The following is a 21,831-nucleotide window of genomic DNA, read 5'->3' on the forward strand; positions in this document are numbered from 1 at the left end:
TTTCATTATTTCATCAAACAATGTTTATTTCTAATCTTGAATAAAAAGTAAATAAAAATCAAACTTTGAAATGTCAAGCATTTAAGGGCATGACTCTCAATTCTATTTGTACGTTTACTAAAATCAGTTATAACAAATAAAAGAATCGAAGTTACATTTGGCGATGATTATTTACGTTGGCGACCAATCCACTCGGCAACCCATTTTTGACAGGTCGCGGTCTGTCTTGCCCGTGAATTTCTCCCGAGTTGTAATCCTTTTCATTCGAACATCATCTCAGGTATCTGTAGGATCAGCAAAGATATTCTTTCTCTTGAACTCGGTTCGTGTCTTCGAAAGGTAAACATTGAAGTGCGTGACATGGATTTCTCTTAGAGTAAAAAAAAGAATATCTTTAAAAGATCGTCTGCGGAATATCTACTTGGTGAAAAACAATAAATATTAGGAAATCGTTTGGAAAACTATTCTTAATGCTATGATTCTTTTTTAAATGAATTTGCTCTTGTTTTAATTGTAACCAAAATTGATACACTATGAGTAGTGACAGTGAGTTAGGGGGTCCTTCCCCTTTACCTTCTCCAATATTTGCTCGCTGTAGTCCGGCTCGGGGCACTGTGGCCAGAAAATGTAGAGAATTTTATTTGAAACGACTGGAGAGGACTGCGAGTATGCAAAAAAGATGGAGCATATGCGATGTTCCGCAAGATAGTTTTCAGGAATTTGATTCACCGGCAGATCTGAAAAAAGATAATGACGATCTGAAAAGCAATACTGAAAATGAAACGAATGAAATATCTAATGAAAATTCGATTGGAATACCAAGAGATTGTGATAACAGCTTCGGTGGATATCCTTTAAGAAAATGCAGATCAAGCTTTGATCTTGCAATGGATAGCTTACGTAAAGAAATCGTAAGTACTTTTTGTTATTTTAATCAAATGTTTTAATCAATAAGAAATTTTATACAATTGTTCTTCTAATATCAAAATATGGGTACTCGGCGAAGTAGTCTTAAAAAATAAAGTCACAAAATGTTATATATTCAAGATAATTTTTATGGTATTATAAAAGGATGTGAAAGCATTTAATTTTTTTTAAATAAACAAGAAGTATTGTTGTGTTAAAAGCTTTTATTTTCTTAAAATATTATTATGAGAAAAAAATTTAAAAAAAAACATTTACTTGCATTTTTTAAAATTTTATAGTAATTTAGTTTGTTCTAAATGAAAGGAAAAAAAACTTAGGGTTGATTATATTTAATAAATATATTGAGGATGCATGAATGTTCTTTCAACGTGATAATTTGAACGACGTGAGTATGGCTTTTAAATAATTAATTTTAATTATTAAAAATATATACATGTATATCCTTAGGGAAATAGTTTTTGATTAAATATACTTACTTTAAATTATTAAATGATAAATTAATAATTAATGTTGTTATTGGCTTATTATTAATGAAGTTTAAAATTGAGTTATTATTGCATAATGAATAATAATGTGCGTGTGTGAGTGACTTCCAATGAAAAATAGTTCCAACTAAGTATGATACGTTTTTTATTTTTTATTTTGAGCTTTTATCTACCATTGTTGTTACCTTAGAAGTAATAATGTTACCAAAAATGCTGCAGTTACACCAATACTTACTATTCAATTGCTACTTTAAGTGTACTTATTCCATAAGCAAAACGTAAATTAACTTAAAATTTAATGTATTTGTGATTCTATGGATTAATGATACTATGGAAAATGATAATGATTCTAAATGATGATTGCATTGTCATAAAATTGGAAAAGATGAGCGCAATATTATCTACACGATTGCCAGAATCAGTTATTTCTCAATATTAATTAACCGAATTGTTTTTTTTTCATTTTTTTCTTCCTTTTTTTAATTGGCATATTTATTATCTGGGAAACTTATATATGTTCATATTCAAGTAACCTGTTCTTGTTTTTTTTATTTTTTTTATTTAATGATTTCGTACTTTTTATATTTTTTTTAATTTAATTACCTAGATTCGAACAAAAATAAAATAATTGTTTAAAGAAATTATGATTGCCAAAAAAAAATTATAAAAATAATTGTATGTCATAGACTTTTTTTTAACCGAGTTATTTGAATTGTTTCGCATATTTGTCATAGCGATGGAATTATCTTTTGTTTTAGTTCCGGCCCAGTAGTTTGCATTCTTTTCCTCGGTTACTGTGACGTCATCTGTTTTGCATCATATCTTTAAGATTTCAAGGAATTTAGTTTTCTGTCAGCTGTTCAGTATCTTCCAGAAAAAAAATTAATAATAAATGAACTTTTTGATTTATTTTTGACATTTTTTTATATTATCTAACAGTGACTTTAACGATTCGGTAACAAAATAGTATAATTTAGTAGTTGTTTATTTATTTCATTCACTAATTTTTTTTAAATCCGAAATAGTATTTTTATTTTTTAATAACATGTTGATTTTAAGAATTTTTCTTCTTTCTAATAGAAATAATTAGTATATGTCAAAAATAATTTGTGTTCTGAAGTGATTTAGAGTAGCTAAATAAAAATTATAATAATAAAAGTTTATTAATTTTAATGATTTCATTTTAGAATTAATAATAATATTAATTTTTTTTAAAGTATAACGCTCATAGAGTTTTTATTTTTTTAAGTGCAAACAAATTATGAGTTTCTATTAAAAATGCTATGAGTTATAATGGGATTTAGAGTAGCTAAATATATATATATATATTTTATTATTATTGTAAATTTTTTTTTTTTGCATTTGTGCTATACATTGTGAAAAATTACGAAACAAATTACGGTACCGGCACATAAGGTGCATCGTCCTTAAAATCCATTTTACGTTAAAATATTACAACTTAATATTTGCAGTAATATTTATTCAATTAGAGTAATTTAGTGATTTCACAGTAACTATTACTGTAAAAATTATCAAATTTTTCGTTCCATAACATGTTCCAGTAAAAATGAATTTTACGGTTAAAAGTACCTTTTTATCGAAATTTGTTCCGGAATTTTTTAAAGTGCACGATGCGACTAAATATAATAGATTGCTGTATTTTTCAAGCTTCGACAATTAGTTTTTATGAATTATTAGTTTTGATGTTTAAGTAGTTTTTATGCATTATTAGTTTTTTGAAATGTTTAAGTTTTTTTTTAAATATAAACTTTTTTTTATGTGTTAAGGATGAAATGTTCATTAAATAAAAGTTCGTTAAAATGGCTATTTGACAAAAAGAGCATATATTTTAACACTTTTTTTAAGTAATTTAGTTCATTGTTTCCATTTTTTTTTATTACGGAACCCTAAATAACTGAGCTTCTTTTGGCGAATTTCGATTATGTATTTTTTTTGTTAGACAGCTTAATTCGCAGGGCTGCAGCGTTTTCTAATTTAGTAGATCTTGTCGTATGCCTATGATGAAATTGAATAAAATAATCTGAATTATGGTTTTTGAATATATATTTTGTAATAAAATGTGTGAATGGTTGTCAGAGAAAATTTTTTCTTTATACTTGAATTTGATTATTTTATTTTGAATTGTTAAATTTGATGATAAATACTGTTGCAATTATTTGTAAATGCTTATTCTTTTCGTAATTCCTTTTCGTATCGTATTTTCTTTTAATTGTTATTAGAGAGTATATATTTTTATTTAAATTTCGATGCTTCTTTTTTCATTGGCAATTCACTCAAATAATTTTCTTAAACTACCCAAAATATTAAATATATAATAGTATATTTGTTGGATGAAATATAGTTAAGGGGACTCAAAAATCATAATTGATTTAAAAAAAAATCTAACTCACGGAACCCCTGAGAACTTTTCCCGGAACCCTAAGGTTCCGCAGAACACCATTTGGGAACTGCTGGTTTAAACATTAACATTAATTTTCTCCAAGCTGTCATTAATAGTTAATGCAGGTAATAAAGATCATTCAACCCTCCTCGCGGTTTCATATTTATACATGTAATAAGTAATAAACGAAAGTAAGAATCATTGAAACCATGGAGAAAGTGAACTAGAAATAGATTTTTATTGATCGAATTTTCCACGTCACATTTGATATTGTGTTTTTACTTGGTGATCGAAATGTCGTAAAGCAATTGTTCTCTCGGATTATCATTTTTATCCCTGAAGTCTTTAAATTTCGATACATTATTATTTATTAAGGACAAATTTATCACTTACAGTACAAATTTAAACTTATTGTCATTAATTACAGTATGTAAACTGAAAAAAATGTATGGTTAAAACTAAAAGAATAAGATAAAATTTACCGTGTTTCTGACTCTATGGAAACGCCAAAGAGCTCGTTGATTTGCATCAAAGCACTTTGGTAATGATTTTGGTATTTAATAGATCCATAAAATACGGTGCTATATTCATATATTCAATGAAATTCAAATTAACTTTTAATAATATTTATGTATATTAAGAATTTACGTGCTTATTTTGCGACAAAACTATTACTGAAATAATGCCTTACTTGCTTTAGTGCCGATAAATGCTTAAGTACTTTTTCAAACCATAATATCGGTCATCGAACCTTAATACCGAGCAAATTTGTTGAAGCTCTAAGGGGAGAGGGCTAAATTAAACTGAATTGTCGTTCAATTTGAACCATAGTATATCAAGTTCAACGAAGTATAAAATTGAAAGGCATAAGGCCCAACTTGTTTCCTTATTAAAATTTTAAAAAAATTCTAATAATAATAGTTAATTTCGAAATTACTAAAAGTGCAGGCTTTCTAATTGTTTACAAATAAAACTCAATATTTATAATACATATTTAGTACCCTAAAAACAACTTTATACGTAATTCGTAAATTCACTACCAACTCTCGTCAATTTTTTATTTAACATCATTGCATTACCACGTATTTCTATTTAGATATCAGCAGTTTGATAACCCCTTTAAAACTGCTCTGAGTATAACTTAAATATTTCATATCCGTAAACATTAAGGGTCTATGGCCTTCTCTTCTTAAGAAACATTCGGCTTTCTCTTCTAAGAATAAACTTCTGATGAGTCGTTTGGCACTTTATATACTGGTCGGACCTTGTAATTTCATTTTATATTATAGAGTATGTAATTCCAAACGATCCCTTTGAAACTGAAAATGACCATTTTCTCTTTCAATCCCTGACCATAAAACATGAGAGAGCAATTTAAATATAAAGCAACCAAAGTTCACCACATGCTGATGTATTTAGATTCAGTAAATATATATCTCTGTAAAGCTTTCAAGGAAGGAATGATAAAAGTACAGTAATTATTAGGACATTTGTCCTTATTGTGTACATTTGTAGAAATAATAAATTTTACAGGATTAAAAATTCTTCTAGAAAGTAACAACTTAATTTTTGATTTTTTGTTTGATGTTAAAAAAATGTTTTATTTTATTACTGGTCTTAAAGAATGAATTCAAGACGATTTTACACTTGTGTGCAATGTTAAACTACAAACTAAGTATTTGTTCTACGGCGTGAATATAAGTTGCTAATTAGTTCACGATTGTTTATTATTCAGCAATGAGAAGAAAATTACTACCAGAATACTACCAGAATACAAACTACCAGAATAGGGTAAAATTTACTGTATTTCTGGCTCTATGGGAACTCAAAAAGGCTTGGTAACTTTTACTGAAGCTCTTTGCTAATGATTTTGGTCAAATTAACAATAAAATTGGTCTTATAAAATGTGATAAAATTTGGTAATTTTACGAGGATAACTTTAATTTACATGAAAATAGTTTATTCGATATTTACCTTTCAATTTTTTTTTCTACTAAATGTCTTGTGATGTGAACTATAATTTTGAAAATCGGAATTTCCGGTAAGCGGCCAAATGAATGGTTTAAACACCATATATTTTGGTTTTATTAATCAAAATTACTTTTTTTCCGGAAATGTCACTACCTTGCAATACTGTAATTTTACCTGATTTTTTACCGTGTGATAGAATTTAATTTAAAAAAAATAACACACTCATGTTTTTTTTTTTTTTTTTTTTTACCAACTGAATTTATAAAAAACTATACACAAAATAAAGAGAACTTCAAACAAATAATAAGAAACACACTTTATTTATTAACAAAATTAAAATAGGAATTCTGTCTTATGACTAGATCTTTGATCTCTCAACGGATTACTACGTGTACTCTAACCATTTTAATCATTTAAGCCTTAAACGCGGTACACAGGTTACGTTAGAAGCAACGGGTAACGTAGTCTACTGATGATATTTACTTATCAAATGTTATATTTAACGTAAGATAAATAAATCTGTATCAAACGCATACGTTTACACTGTAAAAAAATTCCAGAACAAATGGTAAAAATAAATTTTTTGCCGGATGGTTAGGAACAAAAAAATCTGATAAACCGTAATTTTTACGTAAGTAGTTCCTGTAAAATCTCTGTATCACTCTAATAATGTGTCTAATAATGTTGACTGTAAAAATTGTGGTATAATATTTTACGACAAAAATGGATTTTGCGTATGATGGCAATAAATTTGATTTTAAAATATTTCATAATTTTTGTTAAAACCTTGAATGAGAAACAATAAAATTGAATGATTCTTCATCTTAATACAATTAAATAAGAAGTCGTTTGGAATCTACCTCTTGTGATCTGTAAATTTTGTAAAAATACTTAAAACTGCATTTTAAAGTTAAGTAGTTATTATTAATCGATATTTTATCGCTCCATTGTAACTGCCGTAAATTTAAAATATTAGTTCTCTATACCTGTTTTTTTTTCTTAAAAATAATTTTGATTCCATTACAATTTGTCTTCTGAATATTAAAATCCAGATTCAAAATTAGAACTTTTAAAAATATAAATAAAAAGACATAAAAAACATTTGAGTTTAAAAACATTTACTCTAGTTTAAACATAGTTTTTTTAGTCATTTTAATATGTAAAAATTTCATTTGTAAGATATGATTTAGGATAAACCAAATAGAATAAAGTAGTTGTTAATTAAATAAAAGAAGTACAGGATATAAATTAAATTTATCAAAATTTAATTTACTTTAGGTAATAGATGCGGAAATAGTGTTTAGTGCAAAAGAAAAATGACAAGAAATAAATGGTTTAGATTTTCATTTGCGAAATATTAATTGTTAAATTTTATAAGAGGACTTTAAAAGAATAAATTAAATATTATAAATGGAAAATTGTTTATTGTTTGAAATCAGGTCACACATAATGGGATGTGCTTTTTAAAAATGCTTAAAAACTTTTGAATTATTTCATTTTGAACAATTTGTCTTGCATCTCTGTGTTGCATTTAACATAAATCTGTTTTTTTGTCAATTTATTGTAAAACAAGTTTGCTTTTCAAATAAAATAAAAAATCTTAAATTTTAATTTAAAAAATTAAAAAAAATTAATTAGGCATTGTATTTCTGAGAGTTATGTGTGTCAAATAAGATTTTTAATATATTGCTTTTATTAAATTAAATGTAAATATTTGCACTTTTTGTATTTTTTATTTCTCATATCCACCACCAATTCAATATCGATTCTATACATGAACATTTAACATTTACAAATCTTATCTATATTGTAATTAAAATACATTTCAAAGGTGTTTAAGTGAATGAATATTGTTTTGAAAATGTATATTTTTAAAGGGAACTAGGAAATTTATAAAAATATTTTAATAGCTATTACGCAATTTATAATTACGTGATTAATTCGTGTTAGCTTAGTTATCTTATCTCATTCCAAAAAAAAAAAAAATTGCTTGTAGTATTCAATTCAAATGGAAAATTCTAATTCGTTCCTTTAAATAAATATAAATGCATACACTGTTTCATATTTATTCTACATAAAGCCATAAACTTTCAAAAAAAAAATAACATTAAATCTTGCGTTGAATTTCATTTGCAGCCGAATTTGCTACTGATCATTAGGAAAGATATCATTTCTGATTCATTTTCATGAGATTATATTTACTGTAAAAAAGGGATAATAAAATATCACGAAACTTTCTTCGTTTTTGACGAAACCATTTCTTGGTTCTCCTAGCGAACATTTCAAAGTAACGAAATAACTATCGCCACTTTTTCGTTAAAGTTACCGGCAGCTTACTGATCATCCAATTAACCACAAAGTTTACGGTAAAGAACATTTTTTACCTTTATGGGTTTATGCACATTATGCTTTACGGGTTACTTGATAAAAAAATCTCCAAGAGTCCCTCTAAATATTTCAAATAAATAACGAGAATTTTCTCTACTTATAATCAAATTAAATTCCGACTTATAATTGAAAACAAGAAAGAGGTGAAAAATTATTTTATCTCTTTCCCACATTTTAAAATTTTCTTTCTCATGTGTGAAATTTGGAATATTATTGGAACAGTATAATATAACTTCTTTCCCTTCAAAAATTTGGCACCTTCGACACCCTGTTAGGAATTTCTGCTTGACCAACAGAAGACACTGTAATTATTCTAAATAATACTGGTCAATTACGTATATAGTACATAATGTATAGTATATAATGTATAATCTATCAAAATTCCACCATCATATTTGTTTGTTTTTAATGTTTGTAATTATTTGATTTTATTTTTATTTTTCATGTCCTTTTTATTATTTGCACTATTCCACATTGAACCATTCTGCAATACATCCAGTCAATTTGAATCCAGTTCAACAACGAAGCAAGTTAATAAAAAAAAATTAATAAATAAAACTCAAATTAAAGCCCGCGCACTACATTTCACGGAAATGAAAGCTTTCTCTCAATTTCACCTGTCGCCAATTTTTATATAAATTATTTTGTCATCCATTCACTTTCAGTTGCCGATGCCCCAGTTTTTATTTCACCATCAAGTCACGAGCACCCTTTTACACCCTGGAATGAATTGCGTTTTATTTGTTTTGACTGTTAATCCGAAAGTATTTTATAAATGAGTGTCATGTTTATGGTTGTTCATCTTGTTTAAAAGAGAAAATGTTTAGGGAAAAACACGTTCTAAATAAGGACATTCTGTCCCCTGAAGCATCATATTTGTTGAAATGGAACAGTAATAGCCCCATCGCAAGGTATCGTCCTCTACAGATGTTGACATCGTTTGTTCTATGGGATGACCAGTGACCCCCCAGGGTTGAAAACAAAATTCAAGACTCGTTTTCACTAGATTGACCGAGATGTTTAATTAACGTTTTTCGCGTGGGATCTTTGGCTTCTCTCGAGGAAGGTTAAGATGGTGAATCAGGAACATAAAATATTTATTTAATTTGCGATATTTCACTAACTTACACAATTAGCACGTACCAACACGTTCTGTTAAAAATTCGTGAATAGTTTGATAACACGATATGCGGTACATAACACGTATCTAATTAGTGTTGAGTTTTTATTTTAATAGTCTTAACTATTATAATGATTTTGAAATAAACTAAAACATAGAAAGTTGGAAAACATATTTATTTTAACACTTAACTAGTTTATATTTGATACAAAAAAGCTTTTTTTTAAATTAAAAACTAGTTGAATATTCATTGTGCTAGGTAAAAAAAAGTAAATAATCAATAAATTTGCATTTATCAACATGAAAGCAACCATGCGGGGAATTGAGAGTACTGACACAATTAAATCAGATAAAGTAATTTCATTTTTTTTAGTCTTACTTGAGGTCTTTTCCCTGTGATTTTAACGTTATTGGTCCAAACCATTAACCCTTTGACGCAGATGGGACATCGGTGTCTCTTTTATATATTTTTTGACACTCTAATTATAAGCAAAAATATATTTTGGTCTTTTTTAATTATAAAATACAGTTTAACAGTTTTTAAAATATCTGTTAGATTATCGGAATTATATTTGTACTGAAATATAAAATCCAAGGAAGTAATTTAAAAAAAATATTTCTTCATTCATATTCAAAAATTTATCTTCTAAATTAAAGAAATTTCATTGATTAATAATTGTTTCTATATCTAAATAACAGCAAATAAGTGCAAATTGGAAGAAAAGATTTTACCTTTAAAGCAAAAATAGACACCGGTGCTGTATTTCATAACCATAAATTAATAAATAGGTATACATATTATTTTAACTTATTTTGACCTAACTTATGCAAAATATTGAAAAGGGTATAAAAGTATGTTTTATAGAAATTGATCTTTAGGCATTTAAGCATTATAGCACCTAAAAAGATTACATTGACTTTTGATTGCGGCCAACAAACAAAAGTGTAGTTAAAGCATTTGCTGTATGGTAAATAAAGTGAACTTTTTCATTTCAATTACCGTAGATTTTTTGTTATTTAGGCTTAAATAAATACGTCCCGAAAGCATAACTATAAAAAAATAATCAGTTGGTGTTAGATAAATTTAGAAATACTAATTTGGAGGGAATTTAGTAATGATTCAAGAGAACTGTAAGGTAGAAAACAACAATGATTTTAAATGATTTAAAAAAGTGAATCGTTTTCAGTTTTGATTGTAACAATGTTTAAACCATTACTTTATTAAAAGCTCAAAAATAGGTGCCCATTTTCAAGACCTTCTAGACGTGATGGACATGTTTTTGAGCCCATGAACATATCGACTTAAATATTTTTCAAGGGAATGAAGGTTTTAATCTAGTAATATCTTATAGCTCCAGTTTCTTGGGATTATTTATTTATTGTTTAAGCTAATTCAAATTTTTAGCACCAATGGCTAAAATCATCCTCTCCATCCATTGTTTAAATTTCATGACCCTAGCACAAACGGTTATGGAATTGAAAAAAATACATCAACGCAGAAAACAATTTTTTTTTTTAACATTACAGATGACGAGAATAATGCATTTTTTAAAAAATCTTTTATTTTATCTTTTAACCCACCTAATAGGCTATTTCGTGTTTATCAGTGAACCCATTATTAATGGAATATAAACTATAAACTCTGATTTAATTCGGTGAAAATCAGTGCATCGAAAACTAATATATTCCACCGATTTATGTCTTAAGAATAATTTTAATGTATAATTTAAAAACATAAGGTGTTTGTTAGGTTTATTTTATTTCATTTTAAAGCTAATAACTTAAATACATTTCTACCTCTAGCGAAGCGGTAAACATAAAGTTTAAGAACAAAAATGTTATTAAAAAAAAATGAATGCTCTACTTTGAATAGCATAAAGTAATGGAATATGCAGGCAAAATAATATTTGGGCGAGATACGGCGGCTATAAAAAGCACATGTTTTTCAAATCATTTGCTTTCATTAACATTCCTTCATGTAATAGATGNGAAACATCATTATTTTCGTTAAAGTAACTAGTCGATGATGATCGTCGCACATCTTATTTTATACACTTATATTTTGAAACTCGCTTATTTTTTTTTTACATGTTTTAGTAATAATTCGACAACGCATCTAAATAATGATTTTTATAGCTGTTAAAAATATGATAACAATAGTTAATCTATGATTATCATTTAAATTTTTATTTGAAGACATATATTTTGAAACTCATTTATTCTATGTGCATATCTTATCAATAATTCAAACAACACTAATAAATCTAAAAAAAAAAAAAACTTGTTTCATAAATTTTTATGTTTATAATTTATATAATAAATTTTTATATTTATGAAACATCTTTAAATATAAGCAATAAATTCAAGAGCGTTATGTCTTTATCATATTTTAAACGTCATTCAGTGGTTTCGTATATTCATTATGATATATTTAAATTGTTTATTAAAATTAAACTTTTTAATCTATGATTTTGTGCAATCTTATACGCTTTTATGATTAGAATTTTATATTAACACACAAAGTAGTTTATCCTATTCCAACTGTATGTTTTTTATTGTTACTTTATCTCATTTTTCTATTAAAATTTCGGAAATTATTTTTTATTTCGAGTAATTCCGAATTTATCTTTTTAGTAATTATTATTATTATTTATTCCATTATTTTTTCAATTCCTCATCTTGTCTCGTGTCCTTATGCACTCGTTGTAACAAGAACCATTATAGGGTGTCATTCAGTAAACTAGATAAAACATTAATTGCTGTTACATTAGTTGAAAATTATAAAACTCACTAATTCACTCAAACTCCTTAAATATTAAATGGCAGTCGAAAACATTAAATGAATGGTACATCTATCACTATTGTATAAGATGATATCATTTAGTATATTAAATGAAACACTAACGGCTCTCAGAGTAATAAAAGTTATTAAACATGCATCTAACGTTTCATAACAATGTTACTTGCTTAACATAGATAGTTATTCGTTTAAGTCAATATATAAAAACTAACCAACTTTAAATATTAATATTTTGGTGCTTAAATTAAAAAATAATATTATGTCAGTTGCGATTAAATTACGATGCGTAATTTAATAATTTCTGAACCTATTTTATCTTTTTATAATCGTCATTAAACCGCTAATGCAATTCTAAGTTTACAACTATCAATGTTCAACTCCATGGCCATGTAATTTAAAATTCGACCCAAAAGACAAGGAAACTGATGGATCAAGTATTGGGACAAAGTAGCCTTAATTGAAGACTAATTGATAAAACTAACTCGCGTTTGCGTTTCAAGGGGAGGAAAACAAGAAAACCTCCTACAGTTAGTCCGACAGCGATAGGATTCTAAACCATGATCCGTCTACCACTGAGGTTATTTTATGTTAGCACTGTGGTCGTTGTGTGTAGGGGGCAGAATTCGTAACAATCAGCCATCGCTGAGATTCGAACTTGGGGCACCTCATCGGAAGGCAAACGCTTTATACCATGAGCCACCGCGGCTAGTTGGCACTTAATATTGCCTATTTAATTTTCCTATTTTGCTGATTCAATTTTCGACATTAACAGTAACAAAACACATAAATTATTCAAAATTAATATAATTTAAATAAATAAAAGTACCGGATTAGGTTTACATGAGGTTCCGGATTAGTACATAATGAGGAAGCATTTCTAACAGCATAACTACGGGGTACTATGCAATTCTCAAACGTTACGATGTACCTGCCACTTCTGTCCATTATTTTTTAAACACCCTATATAAAGTGCTCGAAAATCGAATTATATCGTGCATTCATTCCTCGTTTAGTAGATATTACCGTATGATATGGCTTCACCTCTGTCTAAGTTGCTCCTGTAATAAAGATAAAAAAGTCAAGAATTTTCTAAATACCTTAAGTGAAATATGATTTGGGAGGGAGAGGCACTGATACAGTATAACTACTCATATTGCTACATAAATAACATTTTTGGTTATGTTCAAGCTATTTCAGCACTATATTTATTTTCTCTCTATATTAAGGAGTTCGTAGTAAAAAGAGTAAATGATATTTAGTTTTTTGAAAAATATTTTTTTATCTTCGGTGTTTTATTATTCTAAGAATCGGAACTAACAACAACTTTACTGCTCCGTTTTTTTTATCAGCGTATTCTTAAAAGAATAGCTTATCTGGTCAATTACCCAGTGAAGTTAAGAAAAAGTTGTTAGGCTGCGTAAGCAGTTCCCATAAGCTATGACGTGCAATTTAATCCGTTTTTCATCTTACCATTTTTTTTTTAAAGAAAAAACTAGAAATGGCGAACTGGAAGATCCTTTTCAGGTTCGAGTAATTCTCAGAGTTCCCGCGCTTACCTGGCCTGATGCAGCCTTCCAAGGTCGTTTTTCTTTTTTAACCTCTTTCGTTATTCACGTGTAGGTGGCGCTTCGAATGAAATAAAAAGGCGTGTGATAAAATATGCCTGCGGTAAAAATTTTATTTTTTGAGGTTTGAAAGGGATGAATGGAATAAATACTGGGAGAAAAAAAAGCACCATTTCCTTCCATTGTAGAGATAAAAGTTTTATGTGCATAAAACATGTGTATAATGCAAGGAATGTACTGTGGCAGTGTGCACTTGATGAATTAAGAATGAATAGCCTTTAAGGGTGTGCTAACCGATGTTGGCCTTTCTTACCTTCACGTTTCGGTCATAGAAATAAAAAGAATCGCACATTGTGCATTGTTTTTTTAAAAAATTGTTGTGAAATTAGAATTTATAGTTGAAATGAGTAAAGAAAATTCGTTGATCATGGAGGTAGTAATATCTATGGGACTTGTTAACGTGTATTGGGTTTGTTAACGTGTATTTGAAAAACAATTGTCAAAAAGTTCTATTTGGGTAAAATTAAGTCGAATTACAATTACTTCAGTGACCATATTTCACTCTGAGCCAAGTAAATCTTTGAAAAATTTGTGAAATTGGAATTTTTAGTTGAAATGAATAAAAAATTTTCTCGTTAATCATGGAGGCACTAATTGTTTGTCTGTGTGAACTTAATGAATTTCAAATGAGCAAAAAAAATTTAGCTTAGATAATATTTTAAGCCTAGAATATTTAATTTGAATTATGTAGTCCTAATATTTATTGTCAAAGTATTTCATTCAACGGAATCCAAATTAATCGTACATTGTCTAATGCTTTTTAAATGTTTGTTAACTTTAAGGTTTCAGTTAAGATGTAAAATTTGTTTTTCTTAATTAAAAACTATATTTTAATGTGTTTGAAATAAATTAAATTGACCTATAATATACATATCTATAGTTATAAATTTTTTGCCAAAATTTTAAGCTAACGAAAACCAAATTGAAATATACCGATTTATTAATTAAACAAGAGAGGCATTTTATGAGATTCTGTTATGTTCTGATCAAGCAATAAAATGAGTTCAAACAATAATTTTATTGAATACAATAGCATTATTTTAATTTTTAGTTTTATTAATTGAGATACGTTTATGGTTAAAACTGTAAATTGTTTTTCATAATATCTTGGAAAAACAGAAATGTTATTGTTAAGTTTAAATATAAATTTATACATCAATGAGATCAGTGGTATAAATATTGAAATAGAAAATTGGAATAATGTTTCCAATATGTTTATCTGTACTTATAATTTACGTTATAATCACTATATTATACATCTATAGTACTCTCTCTATAGAACATCTATAGTACTATTTATAGTACATCTATAGTATAGTACATCTATAGTGCGTACACTCTCTGAACGATGAACCAAATATCGGTATTTAAAAGGACAATTCCATGTGAATTAGCAGCAATCTTATAAAGGTACTAAAGTGATCCCCGTTTCCTTTCATATAAAACCAAAATATCACTTAATAAAAGTATTAAATTGCAAGGTATAGAATGATTAAATTGCATGGTTTTGTGTTTAAATTTTAAATTTTGCACCGTATTGAGTTTGTAGTTAGTTAAAACGATATTATACGGACAAAAAAAAATTGGTAAAATTACCGTATGTATGGTAACGTATGGTAATGACATTTCTGGTAAAAATAGCATATAAACATAATTCTGTTAAAATAAAACCAAACTCTACAATATTTTAACCAGTCATTTGATAATTTTTCCATTCATATGGTAACGATTTACCGGAAATACTTAGTTTCACAATTATAATTCTTTTTACCGTACATTTAGTAAAAAATACAAAACTGAAAAGTAAATTTAACACAGAATAAAAGGTTTTTATGCTATGCTCTGAGGTATCTTGATAAAAGTACTGAATTTTACCACATTTATCACATTTTAAATGATATTATGAAATGGTATTATATTGTTAATTTTACCTAATTCATTACTACAGAGGTACAAATTATCTAGCTTTTTGGTGTTCACATAGAGCCAGAAACACGGTAAATTTCACCATATTCTGGTAGATTTGATCATACCTTTTATAGTGTATGGTTCGATACACCTAAATGTCTAACAGTTTAGCAGTGATTTTTTTTTTATCATACAATTTGAAAAAATCTTTTAACCTATGAAGTGAAATTATTTTACGTAAGAGTGAAGAACGTTAAGAAAAATTGTTCAAGCCTTGCGTTAATTCATCGAAATTTTACTAATAAAAAAAAGAAAAAACAAGATTGTAAAATTGCAAGATTGTTGTTGATTTCACCTAAAAAGTTAATTTTATTTTAAAATCTAAATAGCACTCATGAAAATCACTAGACATCTAGATAATAAACTTAGTTTAATATTTGCTCTTGATTTCTAATTTTAATTCTATTCTTTGAGTATAGTGTTTTTGATGAATGAATATGTAATAATAATTATTCAATATTTGTACCTTCTGAACTAGTAAAAAGGAATAACAATATTTTCATTACATTTTCATAAATTATCATCAGTGCAATATTTATTAACTGTATTTTAAGTTTTCATTAAAAAATTTAATTGTCTTGATATTTACTTGGTTTAGTAAACATTTTCAAATTGTGTTTACTGATTATATTTTAATAGACAAAAATGCAGATTCATAAAAAAACTCAAGCATTTTTATTCAGAGGAAGTAAGTTTTGCACCTGATTTCGCCATTTAATTAATCGGTAACACTCTTTAGTTAGTACGTATAAAGCATAACACACAAACTATAATATAGGATTACTCATTTCTCAGTCTATGAAATAATTAGTATTCAGTTTAGGTTAAATGTTGTCAAAGAGTTATTCGGTTTTTTCCTCATACTACGCGTCACCAAGACACAACCTTTTTTTTTAACTTCATCAGTATTTTTCCTCCTGGATACGTCTCCAGAAAGCCTAGTTTAGCTTTATTTTAACGTTTATTAAGTATTTTTTTCATTTAATATTTTTGTAAAATATTTATGAATCCATACAATATTACAATCATTTTTCAATAAATTGTTAATCAACGTGCTACGATAGTAATCAACATAATTGAATATAAATGCTCTCTTTTATCTACACTGTAAAAAATTCCTATCCTAATCAAATTACAGTATAAAGTACCGGCACTTCGGATGCGTAATCCGTAAAAATTTATTTTTACCGTAAAATATTAAGTCGGAATTTTTACTGTAATATTTATTACAGTAGTTATTAATTAATAAATTATACACAATAAAATATATATAATAAAATATATATAATTAAATATATAATAAAATGTATATAATAAAATGTATATAATAAAATATATATATGATAAAATATATACAATAAAATATTTATTTTTACCATAATATTTACTGCAATATTTATTATAATCATTACTGTACTGTATTTATTACTGTAAAAATTACGTGATATAAAATTTTTTGTTTCGCATGTAAAAATGAATTTCACGTGCATCATGAGTGCCGGTACTTTTTACGTTATTTGATCCGAAATTTTTTACAGTGTACACTTGTTTCTAGACGTTAAATATCCAAATGAGATCTAAATTTGCCTTTAAATTATTTCTTGATGAACCTTGAAATGTTGTATTTTAATGCAACTAACACACTTCATTCATTTGCTTGCATAGAAATAAAGGTATTATCAAATTGAATAAACTTTATCAGAGACAACAAAGACTAATTAAGTATATCCGTCTTGCATCTCTGTTATTGATATGATATCAAAGGATTTTAAGCTATTCAAAAGAAGAAAAAAAAGATTAATCTAGAGAAATATAGCAATCTAATAATGTTTTCCATGACTTGAACAATAGGAAATATATTTTGATTCAGTTAATTCTATTAATCGCATTTAAAAATATTAAATGGTTTCATATGATTAGATTTCTGCGTCGTCAATATTTAGAATTGTGGTCATGGGCACGGTTTTCAACATCACGTTTATGTCCTTACAAGGATTAAGCGGGAAGGCACGTCTTTGACATTACAGCTAGGTTGGGTAATCTGAAGTTCGGTGGGCTACTCGAATAATAGACAATTTCCTTAAGATTAACCGCTTAGATGTAAATGATTTATAAACTGCTAAACACTATTTCTTCTGTAACATTAGGAAAACAGAATGAGGTATAAATTTATTTTAAGATTCATAATTTTTTTAGCAATATTTCAATAAAGCTTATTTACAAATAAAACAGCTTATGATACGAGGCAGGCAAGTGGACAAAAATACACGTAATGGCTTGTGTTGATTCCATTATGTTCCGAATCGTGGATCCGATTTGATTTAATTTCCCACAATTTAGGTAATAAGTTCAAATTAAATTTTTATCGATTAAAGAAATCAATTTTAATACTCTTTCTGTGGAATGAAGATTCCATGAACGTTTATTAAACTATTTACAAAATATACTGGGAGTTGACTTTAATTGTGAGAGAGTCCAAACTTTTGTGTACAGCGATTGAGTACAGAGTAAACAAACAATTTCACACTGTCCTGTTCCTTGATTAAACAAGTCTTAAAATAGTAGATCATTTGCTTGGCATTACAAAAAAGCCAAAAAACAATACCTAAACTAAGATATCTATTATAAAATATTTTATCATTAAGGTAGACCAAGAAAGAAATGAACACACAAATTAAAAAGAAATTAGTTAACTTCTATAATATGATGCAATAAATTTGTCCCAGAATTTTTGCCACGCCCCATAAAGAATATATAAAGAATTCACAGTTAAAAACTATTAATTCCATGCTCATCCGGATCATTTTAGTTTATACAGATATGGCATTTGTAATGCAAATATAACAAATATGGCATTTGTGTTGAATAGCGCATTAAATATTCTAATTATATGCATTTTGTGTATTCTCAATAACGACTTTTAATATTGTTTTCGTATGAATATTTGGATCAAACAGCTGAATAGTTGATAGAGTTTTCATATAGGCAAACACAATACATAACTTCTCATCAAACATAAATAATCGAATAAATGCCGAGATTTGTTCCTTTTAATTTACAATTCTTTACGCAAAACATTAATTATTATGTGTCATCGCTTAATAATTCTTACTGCAAAAAATTAAAACGAAAATTATATATTATTCGTCACCACTTGCATAATTAAAAATTTAGTTTGTGAGAATTATATTGCATCAGAGTTATTTTGAATGTAAATATTCAAACTGCAAAGAGTGATTGAAATATTTGAATCATTATTAGCTTTACAAAGACAATTCATTATTGCGAAACTGTAAAGAAAACTTTTGGAAATGATCTAATATTAGGAAGCGCAAAAATGACGAAAATAATGAAATCTCGGAATTTCCCTGTCGTGAGGCTATTAAATCGTATGACAGCACAATCGTGAGTGAATCGTTATTGCCCTAAATGGAAAACATTGTTTTTTAGCCCGACCCTGGCCCTGATTGAAATGATCTATTTTCATAAATCTTTTGTTTGTTTGTGTGCATTTTTTAAAAAAAGAATGCATATCTGATTCATTTTAATTCAACTGGTAATTAAATGTCACCTTCCATAAACACTTTGGTGGGAAGCATAAAAGGCTCTTAATTAAAAATGTTTTATGTTGTTTTGAAATGTAATTATTTTAGAAAATGCTTCCTTTTACCTGAAGTTTTTATAATAGTATATACCACTATATTTGTATATATATTTTGTGTAATTGCGTGTAAAATAAACACCATAAGCAGGGGTCTGTCCAGACATTTTGTGAAAGGACCGTTTTTGTAAAATTGTGAAACAATTATTCGTAATTTGTGAATATATAATTAGCGTTAAGTCACATTCTTTCAACCAGGGTCCTGCTTTTGTGAATTTGTCCAAATAGGGTCCTGTTATTGCAAAACACTTTTTCAAGGAGTTTTTAAATTGTAAAGACATGCCAGATTATGCACAATACTGTAAAATTATAATAAAAAAAAGAGTTGTACGTTGATAGTTGTAAACACGAAAGAGATGAGTTAGCTGTTTAACGCTTGTTATAAACTATAGAAAAAACACCAATTATAAAATTAAATATTTCCCAGATTATCTAATCATTTTATAGAAAAAATTATAAATATTTACGGGCATTCTGTATAATAATAAGGCATGAATTTTATTCAATGACATATTACATAGAATGTTGCCTTTTATACCTTAACGGTAACGTTGTTTCCATTACCATTAACCTAAGACGAACAGATTTTCCCAAAGAAATCAGTAAAATTAAAGTGAAAAAACTCATTCACTTGGAAAAAAACTAATGATGCATTTACGCTTCTTTAATGATATCTTGCAATAAATATTTCATTCCTCCGCCTATTTTCTACATTCCTTAGTAAAAGTTTTTGGTTGAAAGTTCTTAATAGGAAAGTAATTTCCTTTTTAAAGTACAGTATTTAAGGTGTTAAATGGTATAAGTTACCTTTGAAATAGTTGTTATTACAGGAATGATTCACTTCGCAGGCGATTAAAATAAGAGTAATGATATGTTACGATAAGTAGTGGAAGAGTTCACTTTCAAAATTTCATGTCTCATAAAATTAGTTGGCGGTTTGTTCTGGAAAAATATGTTTTTAAATTTTTTCCTTAAGTTTTTTATGAGAAACAGTTTAATAAAAAAATGTGTTTCTATAGTAAGCAAATCGGGCAAACATTTTAATTCGAATGCATAAAATTACATTTATATTAATCGGAAAGGAAGATTTCGATTTTTGAAAAATCTATACTCCAACAATTGTGAATATACTCCTTAAATACTTAAAAAAAACAATTACTTATTCCCACTGAATTGTTTTTGTAAGGTCATCAATTGTTACAAACTATCCTTTAAAACACTATTCCAAAATGCTATTTGAAAGAATTTAATGCTTACTTTTTTCTACATCCTGTTTTTTTGTTTTGTTCCAAAAATCAGTTAAGATCTCCACTTGATTACAATAATATTTTCTATTAGGTTGTTTATTATGCTCAATATTATATATTGTAATTTTCGGCTAATTATTATTATTATTGTATCATTAACATTTTTGTATTATTAACATTACTATTATTATTGTATTATTAACATTATTATTATTATTGTATTACCATTATTATTATTATTATCAATACTATTACTAATATATTACCTACTAATATTATTATGGCTATTTTTGTGCGTAAGGATTTTTTCTTCACATAAAAATCTCTAAAGATGTAGCAGTTGTTACATACTTGTATTAATGCAGAATAAACAAGAAGCAATTTATGCTGCAATAAATTTTTTTTAACGCTTAAAGTTAAACATAACCCTCCTTTATTATTATTTTTTTCTATATAAATAAAATTGTTTCGTCTTTCTTTTTATATTATTTTGTTATTAAAATTATTATATTATTTTTTTGCTTCTAAGCTACACTTTTCTTTACAAGTTAAGCAATAAAAACATTGTTGTTTAACTTGTAGAACATTTATTCAACTACACTGTAAAAAATCCGGATTATATTACGGTATAAAGTACCGGGACTTTGGGTGAATCATCCGTGAAATCCATTTTTACCGTAAAATATTATACCGTAATTTTTACAGACATATTTATTTAATTAGAGTGATTCAAGGATTTTACGGTAATTATTACTGCAAAAATTACAGTATACCACATATTTTGTTCCTTAACATGTTCCGGTAAAAAGGGATTGCACGGTAAAAACATCCCGGCAGTCTAAGTGCAGTTACTTTTTACTATAATTTGATCCAGAATTTTTTATACCTTATCTCTCATTATTCAATATACATTTCTCAACTTATCATAAGTTAACACGTTATGGTGTATTCTCTCATTATTCAATATAATTTTTCCAACTTATCGTGAATAAACACGTTGTGGTTTTTTCTCTCATTATTCGATAGAATCTTCTCGAACATTTCAAATTATTAACTTTTACTTGGTTTGCCTCATAAAGTCTGAAAAAAAAATTGGCATAATTATTTTCTTGAATTTTTATTCTTTGCAATGCAATAACATAATCACAAGAATTTGTTTCGGTTTTTCTTTTTCAATGGTATTTGCGGTTATGATCTATTATAATCGTGAAACCATAGTGAGTCATATATCTCGTGAA

At 27.0% G+C, this 21,831-nt stretch overlaps 1 protein-coding gene across 1 annotated transcript in view; it reads left to right on the forward strand.

Annotated features, from left to right (window-relative positions):
* Positions 1–223: 223 nt before the first annotated feature.
* The window catches only part of LOC107455646 (uncharacterized), a 94,818-nt gene continuing 73,210 nt past the window's right edge, over positions 224–21,831 (forward strand). Inside the window, exon 1 of the mRNA XM_016073284.3 lies at positions 224–911. Coding sequence (XP_015928770.1) covers positions 534–911 — 378 coding nt within the window. The 5' untranslated portion in view covers positions 224–533. The remainder of the gene's footprint in view (positions 912–21,831) is intronic.

Source organism: Parasteatoda tepidariorum, chromosome 7 (genome assembly GCF_043381705.1).
Source record: "Parasteatoda tepidariorum isolate YZ-2023 chromosome 7, CAS_Ptep_4.0, whole genome shotgun sequence".
Taxonomy (NCBI): Eukaryota; Metazoa; Arthropoda; class Arachnida; order Araneae; family Theridiidae; genus Parasteatoda; species Parasteatoda tepidariorum.